The following is a 16801-nucleotide window of genomic DNA, read 5'->3' as shown; positions in this document are numbered from 1 at the left end:
GAATAAAGTAGTAGCTGAAATCCAAGCCTTGCTTTTCTATTATTAGGTAAACTTTTAGAGCCAAGTGAAGAACTTTTAATCTTTACCTTAATTTCATATAATACAAAAGAAGAACCTACGTTATGGTTTATTGGATGCTGCCTTATTAAGTACCATTCGGAATGATTAGACAGTAATTCATGAAACAGCTCCATGAAGCAAGTATAGTTTTGTCTTACCCTCATTTTACAAATGAAGAAACTGAGGTAGAGAACACTAGTAAAGGAACTTACCTAAGGTAATTGGTGATTAGGAAAAGAAGATTGTCAAAAACAAACCAGAGACTCCCTGCAAGAGAGGATGAGGGAGAGATCAGGAGGAGGGAGGGAGGAGCACAGAGGACTGTGGTGATGGTGCCTAGGTGGAAATTGGAGAATTAGGGTAGGAAATTCTATGTGGTCTACACTTGGGGCAATTAAACATTGCTTAAAAATGAATAATGATGTACATATATATTAAATAAATAAATTTAATTGAAAATATATAAGTACAGATGGGAAAACAAACAAACAAAAACCCCACACAAAATAGAAAATTTACCATTTTATTAAACCTACGTGTTGAAATCACACACACACACAAATAGTAGTTTGCGATGACTTATTTTTTTCCAGAGCTTTTTTCTTTTTGGTAATTTGTCTTATTGTAGTTTTGGGATATTGTGGTATCCCCCACAAACTATATTGAAAATCTGGGTTGTGTTTGATTACTATCCTGGAACAACTGACTAATGCTAATTTTTAAATATGAATCTTAAGAACAGAACAATCAGGCAGCAGTTGTTGAATGTCAAATTTTTCTACAGGTTGTAAATGTCCTTAAAGTAATTTTCTAAGTTTTAGCTATTCCACATTGACATGTGAATACTCAGAATGTCACTGGAAAATAATTTTTAAAACAAAAAACAGGGACCTCCCTGGTGGCACAACAGCTTAAAGCACAACACTATGAAGCTATCGATAGCCATTGTAGCAACAGCTAGATCTCTGGCTCGGCAAGTGAGTCACATGTGCAGCAGACCTCTCCTGTCTTGACTGCTGCTCCCCTCAGCAGTATATTTCAGTAGATCTGCCTGTTTTGCTTCCCATTCTGTCTCTGGCAAATATTCTCACCACCCCCACACCTCTGGCCTCTTTTTGTATACATAAAAACAAATGAACAAAGTGTATCACAGGGAAAAATGATGTCATCTTACAAAAAAAAAACTAGTTTGAAGATAAAGGATGTTTACTGAGTTACTCTAAATAAAATTTGTTAATTACAATTAAGAAAGAACAAACTGATGGAAATTTTATTAGAATTTGAAAGGTTTATCAGGTATGATTATTTTAAGCACTCAAATATTCATTAAATAGTAGAGTTCCTAAAACTAACTGAAGTCTGTGGTATGGGTTTGAGATACCTTAGGTGAAGCTGACAGATTGACAGCTAACTTAAAAATAAGGGTTTTCATACGCTGTAGTTTCCCAGTATTGTTGGCTTTTAAAAAATCAATTGTCTACTACAACCTGCTTTAAAACAAATTTAAAAAAGATGTAGAGTTGCCTAGAAATTTTAGTGTATTTCCTATGGTAAAGACAGTATTACTTTGAAGGAAAAAATTAGTTATATGAACATATAAAAATCCAGTTATATAGTTATATACTTTTCATATGACTTATATAATTAGCTCATGTTCTACTTTGTGTCATGGTCCAATGCTTGAAAGTTGTTGTTGTAATTGAAACTTTATAAATGTAAAAAAACCAAGACAAAAAAATGATGTTTCTTACCCCAGATTTTCATTATCTTTGGATTTTTTCTTAATGTTGTAAATAGTATAGTGGAGCAACTAATAATAACAGCAGTAGTGACAAATGTTACTCTTTTTTAAGCATACTTCAGGTCCCTTTTGAAGCTTTTTATATTTTACATATATATCAGCTTTTTTTTAAAAAAGATTTATTTATTTATGCACACCTAACTGAGGTATAGGCCAGAGGTGCAGGGGTAGTGAGGGGATTCACAGAGACAGAGTGGGGAACAGAATAGGCAGATTAACTCAGGGGAGCAGTAGGTGGGTCAGGAGAGGTCTGCCACTGAGGGGAACAGCGGGTGGGTCAGGAAAGGTCTGTCACACCATGTGGGTGAGTTACCTCCGGAGCTAGGGATCAAACTTGTGCTGAAATGGCTTTAGCTTCGTAGTGCTGTGCTTTAACCCACTGCGCCACCAGAGAGGGCCTATATCAGCTTTTTAAATACATTCCTATGAAATCAACTTTTTTTCCCCCCAGTTCTGCTTTAATCCTGCCACATATCCTTTTAATTTGAAAATGCTTACTGTCTTCTTTTAATGTGCCACAGATACCTCTTTCTTTTTAGAGTACCAGTTCATTTTCTGAGAGTGATTAAATATAATATTCTTGTTTAAAAAACTGCTGAAAGCCTTCAGTTTAGGTTTAAACTTAAATATACTACTTTTCAGCATATAGTAATGCTTTTGTAGAGTGATCTGCTCAGATCTTACAGGTCTTTTTTTTCTTAGCAGGTCTAGACAGTCTTATGAGGCCAGTTTGTTACTCCATCTGATTTACACATGGGGTAATTTTTTACCATACTTTGTGTCAATCATACATCTGGATACCAGGAATACAAACTTCAATGAGGTGACTTCTGGCCTCAAGTTAATTATTTTCTTATTGAGGAGAATCACATGAATAAAGTAACCTTTTCTGCTATATATTTCAGTCTCATTTGAATGGAACTGAAAAAATTGGATGTGTTATTATTTTACAACTTAAATCTAGATTTAGTACAGTATATATAGAAATAACATGCATTTTTTTATTTAAAAAGTCAAAAAGTAAAATACTAAATAGAAATGTTTTTGTATTAAAACCAAAAGTAAATTAAATTCATAAAACTGATTTTCAAGTGTCTAAGATTATGGCTTTATGCTTAATTAACTTAGTGAAATGAACAGTGTTTTCATTATCAGCTCATGATTAAAATGGTATATGACTTTAATAGAATTCAGATTAAAATGTGGTAAGTCACATTTGAGTACTTTTTCATGATGAGTGAGTACAGGGATGATACAGAGAGATTTAAAAACTGGATTTGAATATTCTTTTGAGAGCTATTGACTGGTGATTAATCAAATAGTCAGTGACTTAAAATTTTTTTTTATTTAAAAAAATAATAAGTCATAAGGATACTTACTGTATAGGACTTTTAAGGTGGGTTAAGATGGTTTCATGAAGCGCTTAGAATAATGGCTGGCATGTAGTAGGCAGTATATGAATTTAACTATAAAGATAATATGAAAATGGGAAACTAACAAAGACATGATACAAAATACAAATCAGTTCTCTAAATATGGCATGCATTTCCATTTCCAAGAAATTTTGCATGTCTTGGGTCTTGAATTTAAGTAACAGATGAGTTAAATAGCCAAGTGAGAAGCAATGTCTTTACTGAAAGAACCAAACGTCACCTACAGTTCAGCTTAGACATTCCTAGATCAGTTGATTTTTGTTGCTTGATCCACATTTTTGTTTTCAGCTTAAATGTCTTCAATATCTTTGAACCTATTCCATATGATAGAATTTTTGAACCCTTTGTCATCCTGGGCCTCTTTCTGGGTGTAATGTACTTGTAATATTTCTTTTAGAGTGAAAGACTCAGAGAAAGTAGCCGTTTCACTTCATCTGCTAGTGTGAGAAGGCATCAATAAAAAGGCAAAAAAAAAAAAAATTTTGAATAGGTTATGTTATTGACTATAGTTTGGGGTTGGTAACTAATTTTAGCTTCATTTTCCTCAAACAGATTAACTAATACTAAAGAAAGGTCTTTAACAACCTTCCTTGATATGGTTAATTTAGATACTACTAAAAAGAAACAAAAAATTTGACTATAGTAAGAAAAAATATATCAGCTTCATGCTAAATATCAAATTCTTGCTAACGTTGACCTCATGATGTAAAAATCTTAAGCAAAAATTCTGGGATTATTTCAGTAACACTGCTACTAGTATTTATCACTAAATGTGTAGCTAATAATGTTGACATCTGAAAGAACATTTTCTAAGTTTCTTTTAGGTATTGTACTTAATCTAACTGATTAACTGAAAGCACAGTTAACTATACTTGATTTTCCTATTCCAATTTATCTAAGCATTTGTTTTGAAGGATTAATTTTATTGATTTCCCAAAGTAGCCAAATTAATTATTTTTAATTTTCCTAAATCTGTTTTTATGTAGCCTTATCATTTTTATTTGAAAAAGTTACTAGAATATTCCTTGGACTTTTTAGTTTGTATTGAAGGCTTCTTTTCCTAACTTTGAGAAACTTGGGATTCTAGGGCAAGACAAACTTATGCTCACATTTCTTTTTCTGTGAATTGAGAGGCTTAGTTTTGAGTACTCAACAGGCTTTTATATCTCTGCTTCTGCTTTTCTTTTCCACCGTTTTTTTTTTTTTTTTCTGTATACCACCCACATGGGTCATTTAAAAATGTAAATCTTTTTAAAAATTTCTCCATGCACTTAGAGTAAAGTCTAAAATTTTCGCAGGGCTGTAAACACTTAGAGAAGCTAGCCTATACTTCACTCTCTAATCTATTCTTTTTGTCTTTTAGCCACACCGACACCAGTTTTTTCATAGTGCTTCATAATTAAATGTATGAATGTTTCTGGTTTGTTTACTTATTACTTGCTTCCACCACTACATTGATGTAATGAGAACAGATAATGTATTTTCATTCATTTATCTAAAATCTAAAAACAAAAAAATGTGTTAGTAAATACACACATTTATTTTTTATAAAATACTATGATTCCTGTTTTTTTTTTTTAGGTAGATGTACAGCTTTTCCTTTCCCTTTATAGTGTTTATCAAGTCCCCACTACCATTTGGATTGTCCTGTAAATAATGGCTATCTGCTTATATTTTTAATGCCAATTTTTAAATTAAGTCTCTAGTTTCAGTGCCATATCAAGTTGGCTTATTAAGACTGAGATATATATCCAGGTTTTAGTCTTTAGTTGATTTATTCCTAGAAGAGTTTTGAAAGTTTACCTTAATAGTACCACAGTACTACCTAAGAAACAGTAAGTTATTCATTTTTTGAGGCCAAATCACCAGAGTACTGTTTGATCATTTACCTAGTAATTTAAAGAACTGGGACATTTGCCCAAAAGGAAGCCATTTATTCCCTTTTCAGCCTTATGATTGAGCCATTGGTTTATCTTATATGAAGTATGGTAGGAGAGTTTTATCCTGTTCTCTGTTTTAAGATTTATGCTTAGGAAATTGATCATTTTCCCCCTTCATTTTTATATTAGACAGTAACTGTAGGACTGAATCTCAGAGGAGGTGGTTGGCTTTGTCTGCTGAAGTAGTTCCAGTGGTTGAATTATCACTGGCAATCTGAGCATGTTTCATTTAAAGCTCTTCAAAGATCAGTAAATCTTGGCAGCACCCCACAGAAACTATAACATAATTTTTTTTAAAGCTACCATATTATTAAATAAAAAAAAATCGGGGTAAAGCATATAGTTTTAATGCCTTACTAAAATTATTTAAAATGGTCCTCTTTATCATTGCCATTGCATCAACTTTGTGATGAAGTCCAAAGGACCTTTCTAGGAAGAAACCCTGAATCCTGAGGGAGTACTTATAGTAAACAGGGAGAGGGCTAAGGCTTTGTAAAATGTAATTGTAGAGTTCCAACTCTCTTGAATGCTTTGAAGGATGTAGTAGTTTTGATATACACAACCTGTTTTGAGAATTTAAGCTGACTCAGCCAAGTGCAAGGTAGTTTGATAGGAAGGGCATTGGACTTGGGGAGTTATGAAGACCTGGATTAATACAACTACTCTGACATATTAACTGTGGTCTTCATTAAGTTGTTTCATCTTTCTGGGTCCCAGTTACTTATTCTGTAATAATAAAGATAAAATACCTGTTTCTTATAGGGTTGTTGTATTAAATGAGTCAATATGTATGAAATTTCTTGCTAAGTAGTAGGGTTTCATTAAATTAATTTTCTTTCTTCATTTGCATTAATGTAGTTAATTAATAATAGAAATCTTCATCCTCAAATTCAGAGGTAGGCGTTCCCAGTCTATGGTATCTAGCAAGGATCATTTTAATTTTATCTGTAGCTGTTTTTCTGAGAATGTACATTTGAAGAAGTATCTAATAGTTGGTCACTTCACCTATTTCTGATAAATAGAGAAGGTGACATTTGAGCAGTTGGAAAAAGTATCTTAATGTCATTTTAAAATGACTATAGTTTTTAAAAAATTTAACAATGCTAATTAAAGTTGTCGTTATTGATCAATACTTTTTTTTTAAATGTCTGTCCTTAGGGGAGGAAAAATATGCAAGATGGTGCAAGTGATGGTGAAATCCCAAAATTTGATGGTGCTGGATATGATAAGGATCTGGTGGAAGCTCTTGAGAGAGACATTGTGTCCAGGAATCCTAGCATTCATTGGTTAGATTCTTTTAAGTTCTTGAATTAAAGTAGAGGAAAAAGCATGTTATAGGTTGATTTGTTATGAGTCTTATTATTTTTCATGTATGACTTCATTCATAATATGAATGTATAGAATTGGCAGGAAACAGCTCTTTTAGAATATCAGAAAGGTAGCATACATGTTAATTTGATGTTGACATAACTAACAAAGGTGGTTAATTGAGTAAGATGTCCTAATTAATAACTGCAGTGTGTCATAACTGATCACTTTATGAAGTAAAAATTAGAATGTTTTTAACATAAGAACTTCTGTCAGCAAAGAAAAGGAATACTTTTCATAACTTAAAAAAAAGAAATTGGTTTTGACCATATTCAGAAGTGTCCCTGAATAAACATGAAACTTTTGCTTACAAAGGGATGATATAGCTGATCTGGAAGAAGCTAAGAAGTTATTAAGAGAAGCTGTTGTTCTTCCAATGTGGATGCCTGATTTTTTCAAAGGAATTAGAAGACCATGGAAGGTGAGAATATATTAAGATAGTATAGATAGTGTAGAGTTTCTTACTAGATAATGACAGATAGGTTTCTTTATATGTTTATTAATGTAATTTGTAAAGGTTTCTTTATATGTTTATTAATGTAATTTGTAAAGGTATTGGGGGAGGTTTGTATATCCCTTAAATAATTGGATTTAAATTATTTGTTAAGATGTATTACCTTTGTGTGGCAGGAGAAGAGCTTATGGTACTGAAACTATAGGTTTTTTTTCAAGATTTATTTATTTATGCATACAGAACTGGGTACAGGCCACAGGTGCAGGGGCAGTGAGAAGATTAACCAAAGACAGAGTGGGGAGCAGAACAGATTGGGGAGCAGCAGGCAGGTCAGGAGAGGTCTGCTGTGCCATGTGGATCACCTCCTCGGCCAGGGATCAAACTCCTGCTGAAGTGGCTTTAGCTTCTTAGTGCTGTGCTTTAACCCGCTGCGCCACCAGGAAGGGCCTGAAACTAGTTTTTAATTAAAGTCATTTTCACTAGGGGCATTAAGTTAGAGATTAGTTTTCAAAGTTTTTTAGATGTCTGTTTCTGTAAGTAAAAAGTTAACAAGCACAATCTTGTAAAATAAGTGTTTGATCAAATTACTTTCTAAAAGTTGGCTTATTTCTCATTATTTTGATCGCTTCACCTAACTTGGTATAATTCTCAGACATTATCAGAATGTTTTTTTTCTATTTCCTTTTTATAGCTTGCCCTCTGCCTTAGAGTTTGAATTCTGCCCAGGACTAGTTCCTTTCAAGTCCAGTGTTTTCATTTTAACTTATTGAAAATCTTTTCCAATGATTGCTGTGTGAACTTTTTTTTTTTTTTTTTGTCTTAGCCATAGGCAGAGTCCTTCCTTACTGTGGTGGAGTGATATAAAAGCATGATCTTACTTTGCCCTTCTGAATTAGTTAGGAAAGTCTGTTTCCATTCTCAGTATTTTCTCCTCTTTTGATGTGCCTGAGAGGAGATATTTTGTATTTCTACAAATAGCTTAAAACACATGACATTTTGATTCTTCTCACAGTTTAAAAATGTTTACACACTGTTATAGGTTTGCGTTATTTGGAGAGTATATTACTATAATTTCCTCCTTTATTATAATTTTAAGATGATATTTAAAAGAGGAAATAAGAATGTACAATAGGTATTTAAAGAAGTTTTTAAAACAGCTGCACTAGTAGGTACAACCTACCTCTCATGACAAACTCTGCAAGTTTTTAGCAGGAGAGTTATTTGCAGATATATAAAGGTCACCTTGACAGCAGTTTGGAGGCTGAATTGATGATGATAGATTAGGAATAGATGATGATAGATTAGGAATCTGAACAGAAGGCACTTACTCTAGCTAAAGAATGAAGACCTGAACAAAGATATTTGTTATTTAACTAGTGAAAAAGGATGAATTTGCAAAAGGTGTTTAAAAGGTATACGTGATAACAGTATGACTGGTAGTATTATAGGGATGAGGAAGAGAGACAAGTAAGGCTCCCAGATTCCAAGCTTGAATGGAAGGAGAGTATGCAATTGCTACCCACTCTGTCTGTCTAAAACTGTGCCAAGCTTCATGAGTTTTCCACAGCATAGCCTTGAGTGCAGATGTCAGTGGCAAATGAATGTCCTGAGGTTACTAATTTTTGAGCAGCTCACTATAAATTTGGGGATTTCCACTGTTTCCTCTAGTTAATACTTCTCTGGAATGATTTAGGAAAGCATTATCAATAGGTCTGAATTTTATTGTAATATAAAAGGATGCAAATCAAAACTAGTCATAGGAAAAAATGCATAGGGTACGATGTGGGAGAATGCCAAATGTGATGCTTCTGTGGTGCACTACCTGTGTTATTAGGATGCTGTATCCTACTAGTGTGTGAATGTGTGACAACAGAGAGTGTTGCCAAAAGGGAAACTTACTTAAGCTTGAAATCCCTAAGGCTAGATAAAGGATTAAGGCTAGCCAAATTCTTTAATATACAGGGTACAATGGGCTGATAATTGTAAATTGAGAAGAGGGGCAGGTTTAAATAGAAATAAAATATATTTGAATAAATACTCAGCAGGTAATGTGAAATGGAGGCGTGGAGCTTTTGAGTTTAAATTAAAACTGAGATATAAGCAGTGGTTGATAATATGGACATGGATAAAATTGTTCAAGGAGTTTTATAAAGGGTAAAGAACAAAAGACTTAGAATTGCTTTGGGGATGAAAGGAGGGGCAGGAGTTTTTTTTTTGGGGGGGACAGAACTGAAAGATACTGAAGGTAATTATGTGTGTAAAGTACCCGGAAAGAGCAGTATCATGGAACAAGCCTAGAGAGAGAGAGTGAACACCAGCAATCAGCAGCATCAGGTCAGAGAGAAGGCAGGAAAATGGGAAGTGACCATTGGACTAGTAAATACACATAATTAGTAAAACATATTTATATTTTAAAATATTTTTAAACTTAATGAAATATTTTTAGTGTATAGTGGAAGCAGAAGCCAGATTTTACCTCGTGAAGAAGAAATAGGGATCATAAACCATTTCTTTAAGAAGGTTAACAATCAAATATAAGAGGTGGATAGTACTTTGAGGATTTGTAGTCAAGCAAAATTTTTTTAATGAGATAAATTTAAGTATTCTTACATACTGAGAGGGGAAAGTAAATAGAGAAGGAGGTACAAGAAATAGAGAAGATACTTAAAAGAGTAGTGCCATAAAGAAGTGAAATATATAAATACTGTACTGTATGAATTATCTTTATGTACAGATATTAACTTCTGTCAGAACTGGTCAAATTATGACATTTCAGGAAGTGATGAATGGGTATAGAAAAGGGGACATTAGGAGGAGATAATGAATTAGTTATAACTGGGTCTATGCTGCTAGTTGTTTTCCATCTTTTTTTTCTTGAGTTTTAAAATGAGTTTAGTAAAGAATGTTTCTAGGAAGGCAACATTTAATTTTCAATCTTATACACAAGACTGAAAAGCAAAAAAAATTTTTTTTGTAAAACAAGATTTTTTATTAATGTAACATATATATATACATATATACATATGCATATGTATATATATAACATACATACACACACACACACACACATACACATATATAATGTCATTATTTATGCACAATGTTTGCTTTCTTCTCTCACCCTGGAATTCCCACCACCAGTTCACCCAAGCACCTTTCCCATAATCGGCTTGTGCTATTCCCTGCCCTAGCGTGATCCCTCTTCCTCCTCCTCCCCGGCAGAATGTCTCTGATTTATAGTACTTGTTAATTGTTTTTTGTTTGTTTTTTATTGTTATTATTTTTTCTCCAATATCTTATTTGGCTCTCCTGTATTCCTCCTATAAGTGAAGCCATCTGGTATTTTTCTTTTTCTTTCTGATTTATTTCATTGAACATAATCCCTTCTGGCTTCATCCATGTTACTACATATGGCATGTTTATCTTTTTTGATTGCTGAATAATATTACGTTGTATGTATACACTCCATCTTCTTGATCCAGTCTTCTGGATGCATCTAAAATGCCCATTTTTTTTGGCTTTTGTGTTGTTTCCATATTTACCTATTTTAAATAGTGCTGAAATAACATAGGGGTACATGTGTCCTTTGATTTAATGTTATTGTGTCTTTGTAGATTTCTAGGAATGGAATTGCTGGGTCATCTGCTAGCTCAATTTTTGGGTTTGATGAACCTCCACACCACTCTCCATGGTGATTGGGCTAGTTTGCATCTCCCCCAGCAGTGTAGAAGAGTTCCTTTTTCTCTACATCCTCACCAATATTTATTGTTTTCCTGTTTTGTTTTGTTTTTTTTGTTTGTTTGTTTGTTTTAATATGTGTCATTCTCACTGGTGTAATGTGGTATCTCATTGTGGTTTTGAGTTGCATTTTCCTGTTTGGAAGGGATGTTAAACATTTTTTCATATACCTGTTTTCCATTTGTATTTCCTCTTTGGAGAAATGTCTTTTTAGGTCTTCTGTCCATTTTTTCACTGGATTTTTTAGTTTGTTTTTGTTGATTTATGTGAGTTCTTTGTAGATCTTTGTGATCCATCTCTTTTCAATTGTATGGAGTGTGAAAATTTTCTCCCCATCAGTAGGGTGTCTCTTTGCTTCGGCTAATGTTTCTTTTGCTGTACAGAAGCTTTTTAGTTTGATGTAATCCCAACTGTTTAATTTTTCTTTCACTTTCTTTGCTCTGGGAGATGAGTCTTTAAAGATGTTACTGAAATGTCTGTCATGTTGTGTTTCACCTATATATTTTTTTTATGTATTTTATGGTTTCAGGTCTTATGTTCAGTTCTTTTACCCATTTTGAGTTGATTTTTGTGTATGGTGTGAGGTAGTAACCTAGTAAAACTCGGATTTTAAATCTTAGTGATCTCTGTTTTGACTATCAAAATTCTATAACTCAAATAGTACTTGTATGATTTCTGAATTTGGGGAGCAATGAGACTTTGACATATATGTAGTTTTAAAGTTTAATTCTCCAGAAACTTACTAAACAATTAACAAATGGGTCAGCAGTCTTAAGAATCACCATCATGTAAAATAAATGTAGTATTAACTATTTATTCCCTTTAAACATGTTAGAAGAAAGTAGGTATTTAAAATCCATTAGTTTTCAAGACTAGATTAGTTTTCTTGACTAATTTTTATTCCTTATTTAGTTTTAAAGGATACTTTTCTGTTTTCAAATGTGGTAATTAAAATGAAAAAAAGTAATTAAAATGTATTTTGTAGTCTATAATATATCTAGTGGCTTTTTCTATCACTAACACTATATAAATTTATTAACGCTCTAGCACATTAAACTGATAAAATGATAGCTAATTTGCTGGTGTTTAAAACACCAGTGAATTTTAATTACCTAGTAAGTAGTAAATGATCTTTTTTTAAAAATATATATTGTGTATTGTTAAAATCAATTTTGTTCTTTATAAAGACAAGGAGTGTGCAACTTTTTTAACTATATGTAGAAATGCCTTATTTTCACAGCATTCACTCTTAAGCTGTGCTCAAGACTTACCTTCTGTCAGGTTCAGGAAAGTTAAATACATTCTCTCTAAGGTATCAGAAGATGCTTTGTTTTTTAAGGTCCTTTGTCAGCTCACTTGTGATTTGGACTTTCTGTAAAGTCACTCTTCATTTTTCTCTCTATAAAATGATACTCATGTCAAATACACCATGATTTTACTATGACAATTGAGTTTACTTTTGATGGGAAAATTTAATGTACATTGATAATTTATGATACTTTATAAGAGAACATCTTAACTTGATAAATCATTTAATACATCTTTTAAATAAATTTCAGGGTGTACTGATGGTTGGACCTCCAGGTACTGGCAAGACTATGCTAGCTAAAGCTGTTGCCACTGAATGTGGCACGACATTCTTCAATGTTTCCTCTTCTACACTGACGTCTAAATATAGAGGTGAATCTGAGAAGTTAGTCCGTCTGTTATTTGAAATGGTAAGTGGTGATATATTCAGATTTCAGATACACTATATAGGCAAGCTTTCCCTCTCTAAAATCTATGTCCAGTCACCTAGGCATTTTTTTTTTAAAGGGCAGTTGTATGTGTAGTTTTATAGTTTTTTGACCCCTCAGTAAGATGGAGTGGTGGGTTTTGTTGAGTGAATGATAGGTCTTTGGTTTGTTTTCCTCTCTGAGGTAACAGAAGGCTTCTTAGTATTCTATTCAATGAAGGTGAAAGAAACTTTAGAAATACGTGTGGTTTCTCTGATATTTTTGGATTGCTAATAAGCTGGTTGAGCAGAAAATTATTTTAATCTTAAAAATCATAAATTGATTTTAAAGTTTATTCTGTTTTCCTAAGGGATTTCAAAAATAACCTAAGAATACATATTCAAGGAGAAAGGTGATTTAAGGGAAATTTGTTTTATTAAGGAAATTTTCATATACAGGAATAGAAAGAAGAGTTCTTGAAGTGCCATTTATCTCTATCCAACCTTACCATCCAAATAACTTATTTTTATAAATTTCCTTTTCCTGATATGATTTAACCTGTCGATAACCAAATTGAAGGCATTAAGGCAGTGAGAAATTTCTTTTCTCTTGCCATTGTTATAGAAGAAATGGAATTTTAAAAGAAATCATATTATTTTATGAGATTAATAATTTCTTAACATTTTTACAAAGGCTAGATTTTATGCCCCCACCACAATCTTCATTGATGAGATAGATTCTATCTGCAGTCGAAGAGGAACCTCTGATGAACATGAGGCAAGTCGCAGAGTCAAGTCTGAACTACTCATTCAGATGGATGGTAATTGATGTTTAATTGCTGTCTCAAAACTGTTATCTTTTCTTCTTGAATTTTGTGTGGATTCATCCTTAGTGATTAGAAGGTATCCTGAGTTGACTTTTAATTATTTGTTGTTCATTCACTCACTTTTTCAGCATATTTAAAAAAAATTAATACTTGTTATAAGTCTTGCACTATTTGGGGTTCTAAGATTACAAAGAAAAGAATTATCTTTTTCAAGATGTTAGTATGTAGAACAAGGTTAGAGATGTGAGAGTCCCAGGGAACCTTAAGACCCTTTTAAAAGACCTTCAGGGACAAAATTATTTTCATAATATTATCAAGACATTTCTTGCCTTTTTTACAACATTTCTCTCACAAGTGTACAGTGTGGAGTTATTCAGAGGCTATAAGATGTGTGATATCATTAGAGAAAGAAGAAGCAGTTATGAGAATTTAGCTTTCCTGTAGTGGGTCAGACAGTGAAGAGACTAGCAAAAATGTAAGAAAATGCTACTCTATTACTGATTTTTTTGGTTAGGCTTGAAAATTAGTTATTTTTCATAGAAATATTACTTAAATAATAGACATTGCGGTTACTTTAAAATCAACTACTATTTTAAGAAATTCTTAGTTTTAATTTCTAGTGATAAATATTGATTGCTGTATTTCACATGCACATAAAAGATCTTTGGAGCTCACTACATTTAAAGAGTATAAAAGAATCCCGAGACCAAAAAGTTTGAGAATAACTGATCTAGAAGGGAAACAGGCAGTTAACAAACAATTGCAGTGTATCCTTTAGTATAACTAAACACTGGGTATAGTGAAAAGCACAGTAGGAGAGGCATCACCTAGCAGAAGAGTCATTAACAGAGATAGCCCAAGTGGCTTTGAAGCACTGATTGAAGTTATTCACAGGAGAAAAGACATTACAGAGCCTTTAAAGGAAGACAGTGATGGGCTCAGAGAGCTGCTTTTCAGAGACAGATTGCCCTAAGAGTTGCGTGGTAAACAGAAGACTATTTTAGCAAAATATGAAAAAACACATGATGTGTTAAAAAATATCCCGTGTATTGTTTCAGAACAAATGTGGTTATCCACCAACCATGGATAATTATTGAATGCTTACAGTGTGTGTTGAATATTCTGCCAGACACAATAAGATGTACTAGGAGTTCCTTTCCTCAATGAGTTTACCACTTTAGCTACTGCTAAGGTATGAGGAAAAGGAATTAATATTTTATATTTTGGGGGAGGGATATAGAGAGAAATACTAGGTGTTTTTTGTTTTTTTTTTTTCCAAAAAAATCAGAATGCAGATTTAGTCAGCTGAATTTAGTTGAATGGTATTTGTGATTACTATTGATTATTTTTAATGATAACTGACATAGGATTTCAGTAAGAATTTACTAACAGAATTCCACATGGGTTGCTTCATGCTCACTACTTTGTTATGACAGGTTAGAAACTATTATCAATAAAGTTTGTGAATTTTTGACTTCTTTGTTTTTCTTCATAGCCTATGATTTCCATTGTAACAACTAAAGTTTTTTTTTAATTCATTAAATGTAGACTCTAATACACGTGTACATGTATTTAGTTTGATATAAAAAGCAGTATTTTCAGCAGTGCCAGATTCTTAGCTTTGTTTCTTATTTTTTTTACAAGTAACTTAAAAATGTGAAGATCAAATGTATTGTAGTATAGCCTGTCTTTCAGAAATCACACACACACACACACACACACACACACACCCATTTGCCGGGGGGTGGTACTTTATAATTTTGCTTTTTATTATTGAGGTGACACTGTTTTTTACAAATTGTATATGATTTAGAAATTAAATTCACATCTCTTCAGATGCATATTAACCCACATCACATCAACCACCAAGCCACCCATAGCCTTCAAACATAGTCCATTAGGAACCCTATCCTCCTTTCAATTTTATAATCAGATTTATAAGGTTTATTTTTGGTTTGGTTTTTTTTTTAAAGATTTATTTAATACAGAACTGGGGTACAGGCCAGAGACTCAGGGGTGGTGAAAGACTTCATCAGAGACAGTGGGGAGCAGAACAGGCAGATTGACGAAGTACACTGCTGAGGGGAGCAGCGAGCGCGTCAGGAGAGGTCTGCCACACCATGTGGTCACCTCCGGGGCAGGCAGGAATTGAACTCATGTGGAAGTGGTTTCAGCTTCTTAGTGCAGTGCTTTAACCCGCTGCGCCACCAGGGAGGGCCTTTGGTTTGGTTTTATTTGGTCCTTTGTTTTACTTCTCTACATTTTTTAACATCCATTAAACCATCCAGTATTGTCTTTTTCCTTTGGGTTCATTTCATAATCCTCTCCATTTCACTCACTTTGTCACCAGTAGAAAGACTTTATCATTATTATAGCTGCCTAGTATTCCACTTTGGATATATGCCATATCTTCTTAATTCGCTCACGTCATTGGGCACTTAAGTTATTTACATAATTTGGCTTGTGAATGGTATTAGATTAAACACAGGAGTGTATATAATATTGCTTCAAATTAGTGTTTCTTGTTTTTTTTTTTTCATTCTTTGGGTAGATATTTGGAATGGAATTTCTGGGTTTTATGATAAATACGTTTTTAATATTTCGAGAGTCCTCCACACTGTTTTCCACAAGAGTTTTACCAGTTTGCATTCCTACCAACAGTATACGAGTGTTTGTTTTTTCTCCACATCCTAATCAATGTTTAATGTGTCTGGGTTTTTTGTTTTTTTTTTTTGATATGGTGCCATTCTTATAGGTGTGAGTTAGTATCTCACTTGATTTTCATTTGCATTTCTCTGATGGTAAGTAATGATGAGTGTTTTTTCATGAGTCTTTTGGTCATTTGTATGCCTTTTCTGAAGAAGTATCTAATTTCTCTGGCCTTTTTTTGAGTTTTTTGTTGTTGCTGCAGTATATAAGTTCATTGATGAAAATGGGATGTTTAAGTCCCCTGCTACTATTGTGTTGCTGCTAGTGACTTTGTTCCTATTTGTTAGTCATTATCTTACATATTTTGATGTTCCCTAGTTTAGTGTGTACTCAATCATAATTTCGATCTCTGTCTCTTGTTACCTTATTTTAGCTAGCTATGCATATATTTTTTCTGCTCTAAGTATGGCTCTCCTTGGGGTCCCATTTGTTTGTAGGGTTTTTTTGATTGATAGGTGTAGTCCATTAATATTTAGAGTGATTATTGATAGGTAAGAATTTTCTGTTGCCATTTTGTCTTTATTCTATCTATTTCTTTGTTAATTTCTCATCCTATCTATCTCGTCGTTTATTTTTTTTGTGGTCTTCCCTCTTCAATTTAGTTAGGAGATCTCCTTTCAACATTTCTTGTAGAGGATATCAAGTATTTACATTCCTTCACCTTCTATTTGGGAGGGCTTTTATTTCTCCCTCATATCTGAAGGTTAGTCTTGCATAATACAGTGTTCTTGGTTGGCAATTTTTATTTCTGAGGATT

At 33.0% G+C, this 16801-nt stretch overlaps 1 protein-coding gene across 5 annotated transcripts in view; it reads left to right on the top strand.

Annotated features, from left to right (window-relative positions):
* Window positions 1-16801, top strand: part of KATNAL1 (katanin p60 subunit A-like 1) — an 85929-nt gene that overhangs the window by 44438 nt on the left and 24690 nt on the right. For all 5 annotated transcript variants that reach the window (XR_001145342.1, XM_012723344.1, XM_012723342.1 and 2 more), the window contains exons 5-8: window positions 6393-6520; window positions 6918-7023; window positions 12354-12512; window positions 13203-13329. Coding sequence is in view for 4 of the 5 variants with exons in the window: in XM_012723344.1 (XP_012578798.1) it covers window positions 6393-6520; window positions 6918-7023; window positions 12354-12512; window positions 13203-13329 (520 nt within the window). In the remaining variant the exon portion in view is untranslated. The remainder of the gene's footprint in view (window positions 1-6392; window positions 6521-6917; window positions 7024-12353; window positions 12513-13202; window positions 13330-16801) is intronic.

This window comes from Condylura cristata, unplaced genomic scaffold, assembly GCF_000260355.1.
Source record: "Condylura cristata isolate star-nosed mole 26May11 unplaced genomic scaffold, ConCri1.0 scaffold00010, whole genome shotgun sequence".
Lineage (NCBI taxonomy): Eukaryota > Metazoa > Chordata > Mammalia > Eulipotyphla > Talpidae > Condylura > Condylura cristata.
Note: the sequence above shows the minus strand (reverse complement) of the source record. Positions and strands in the feature narration are given on the sequence as shown.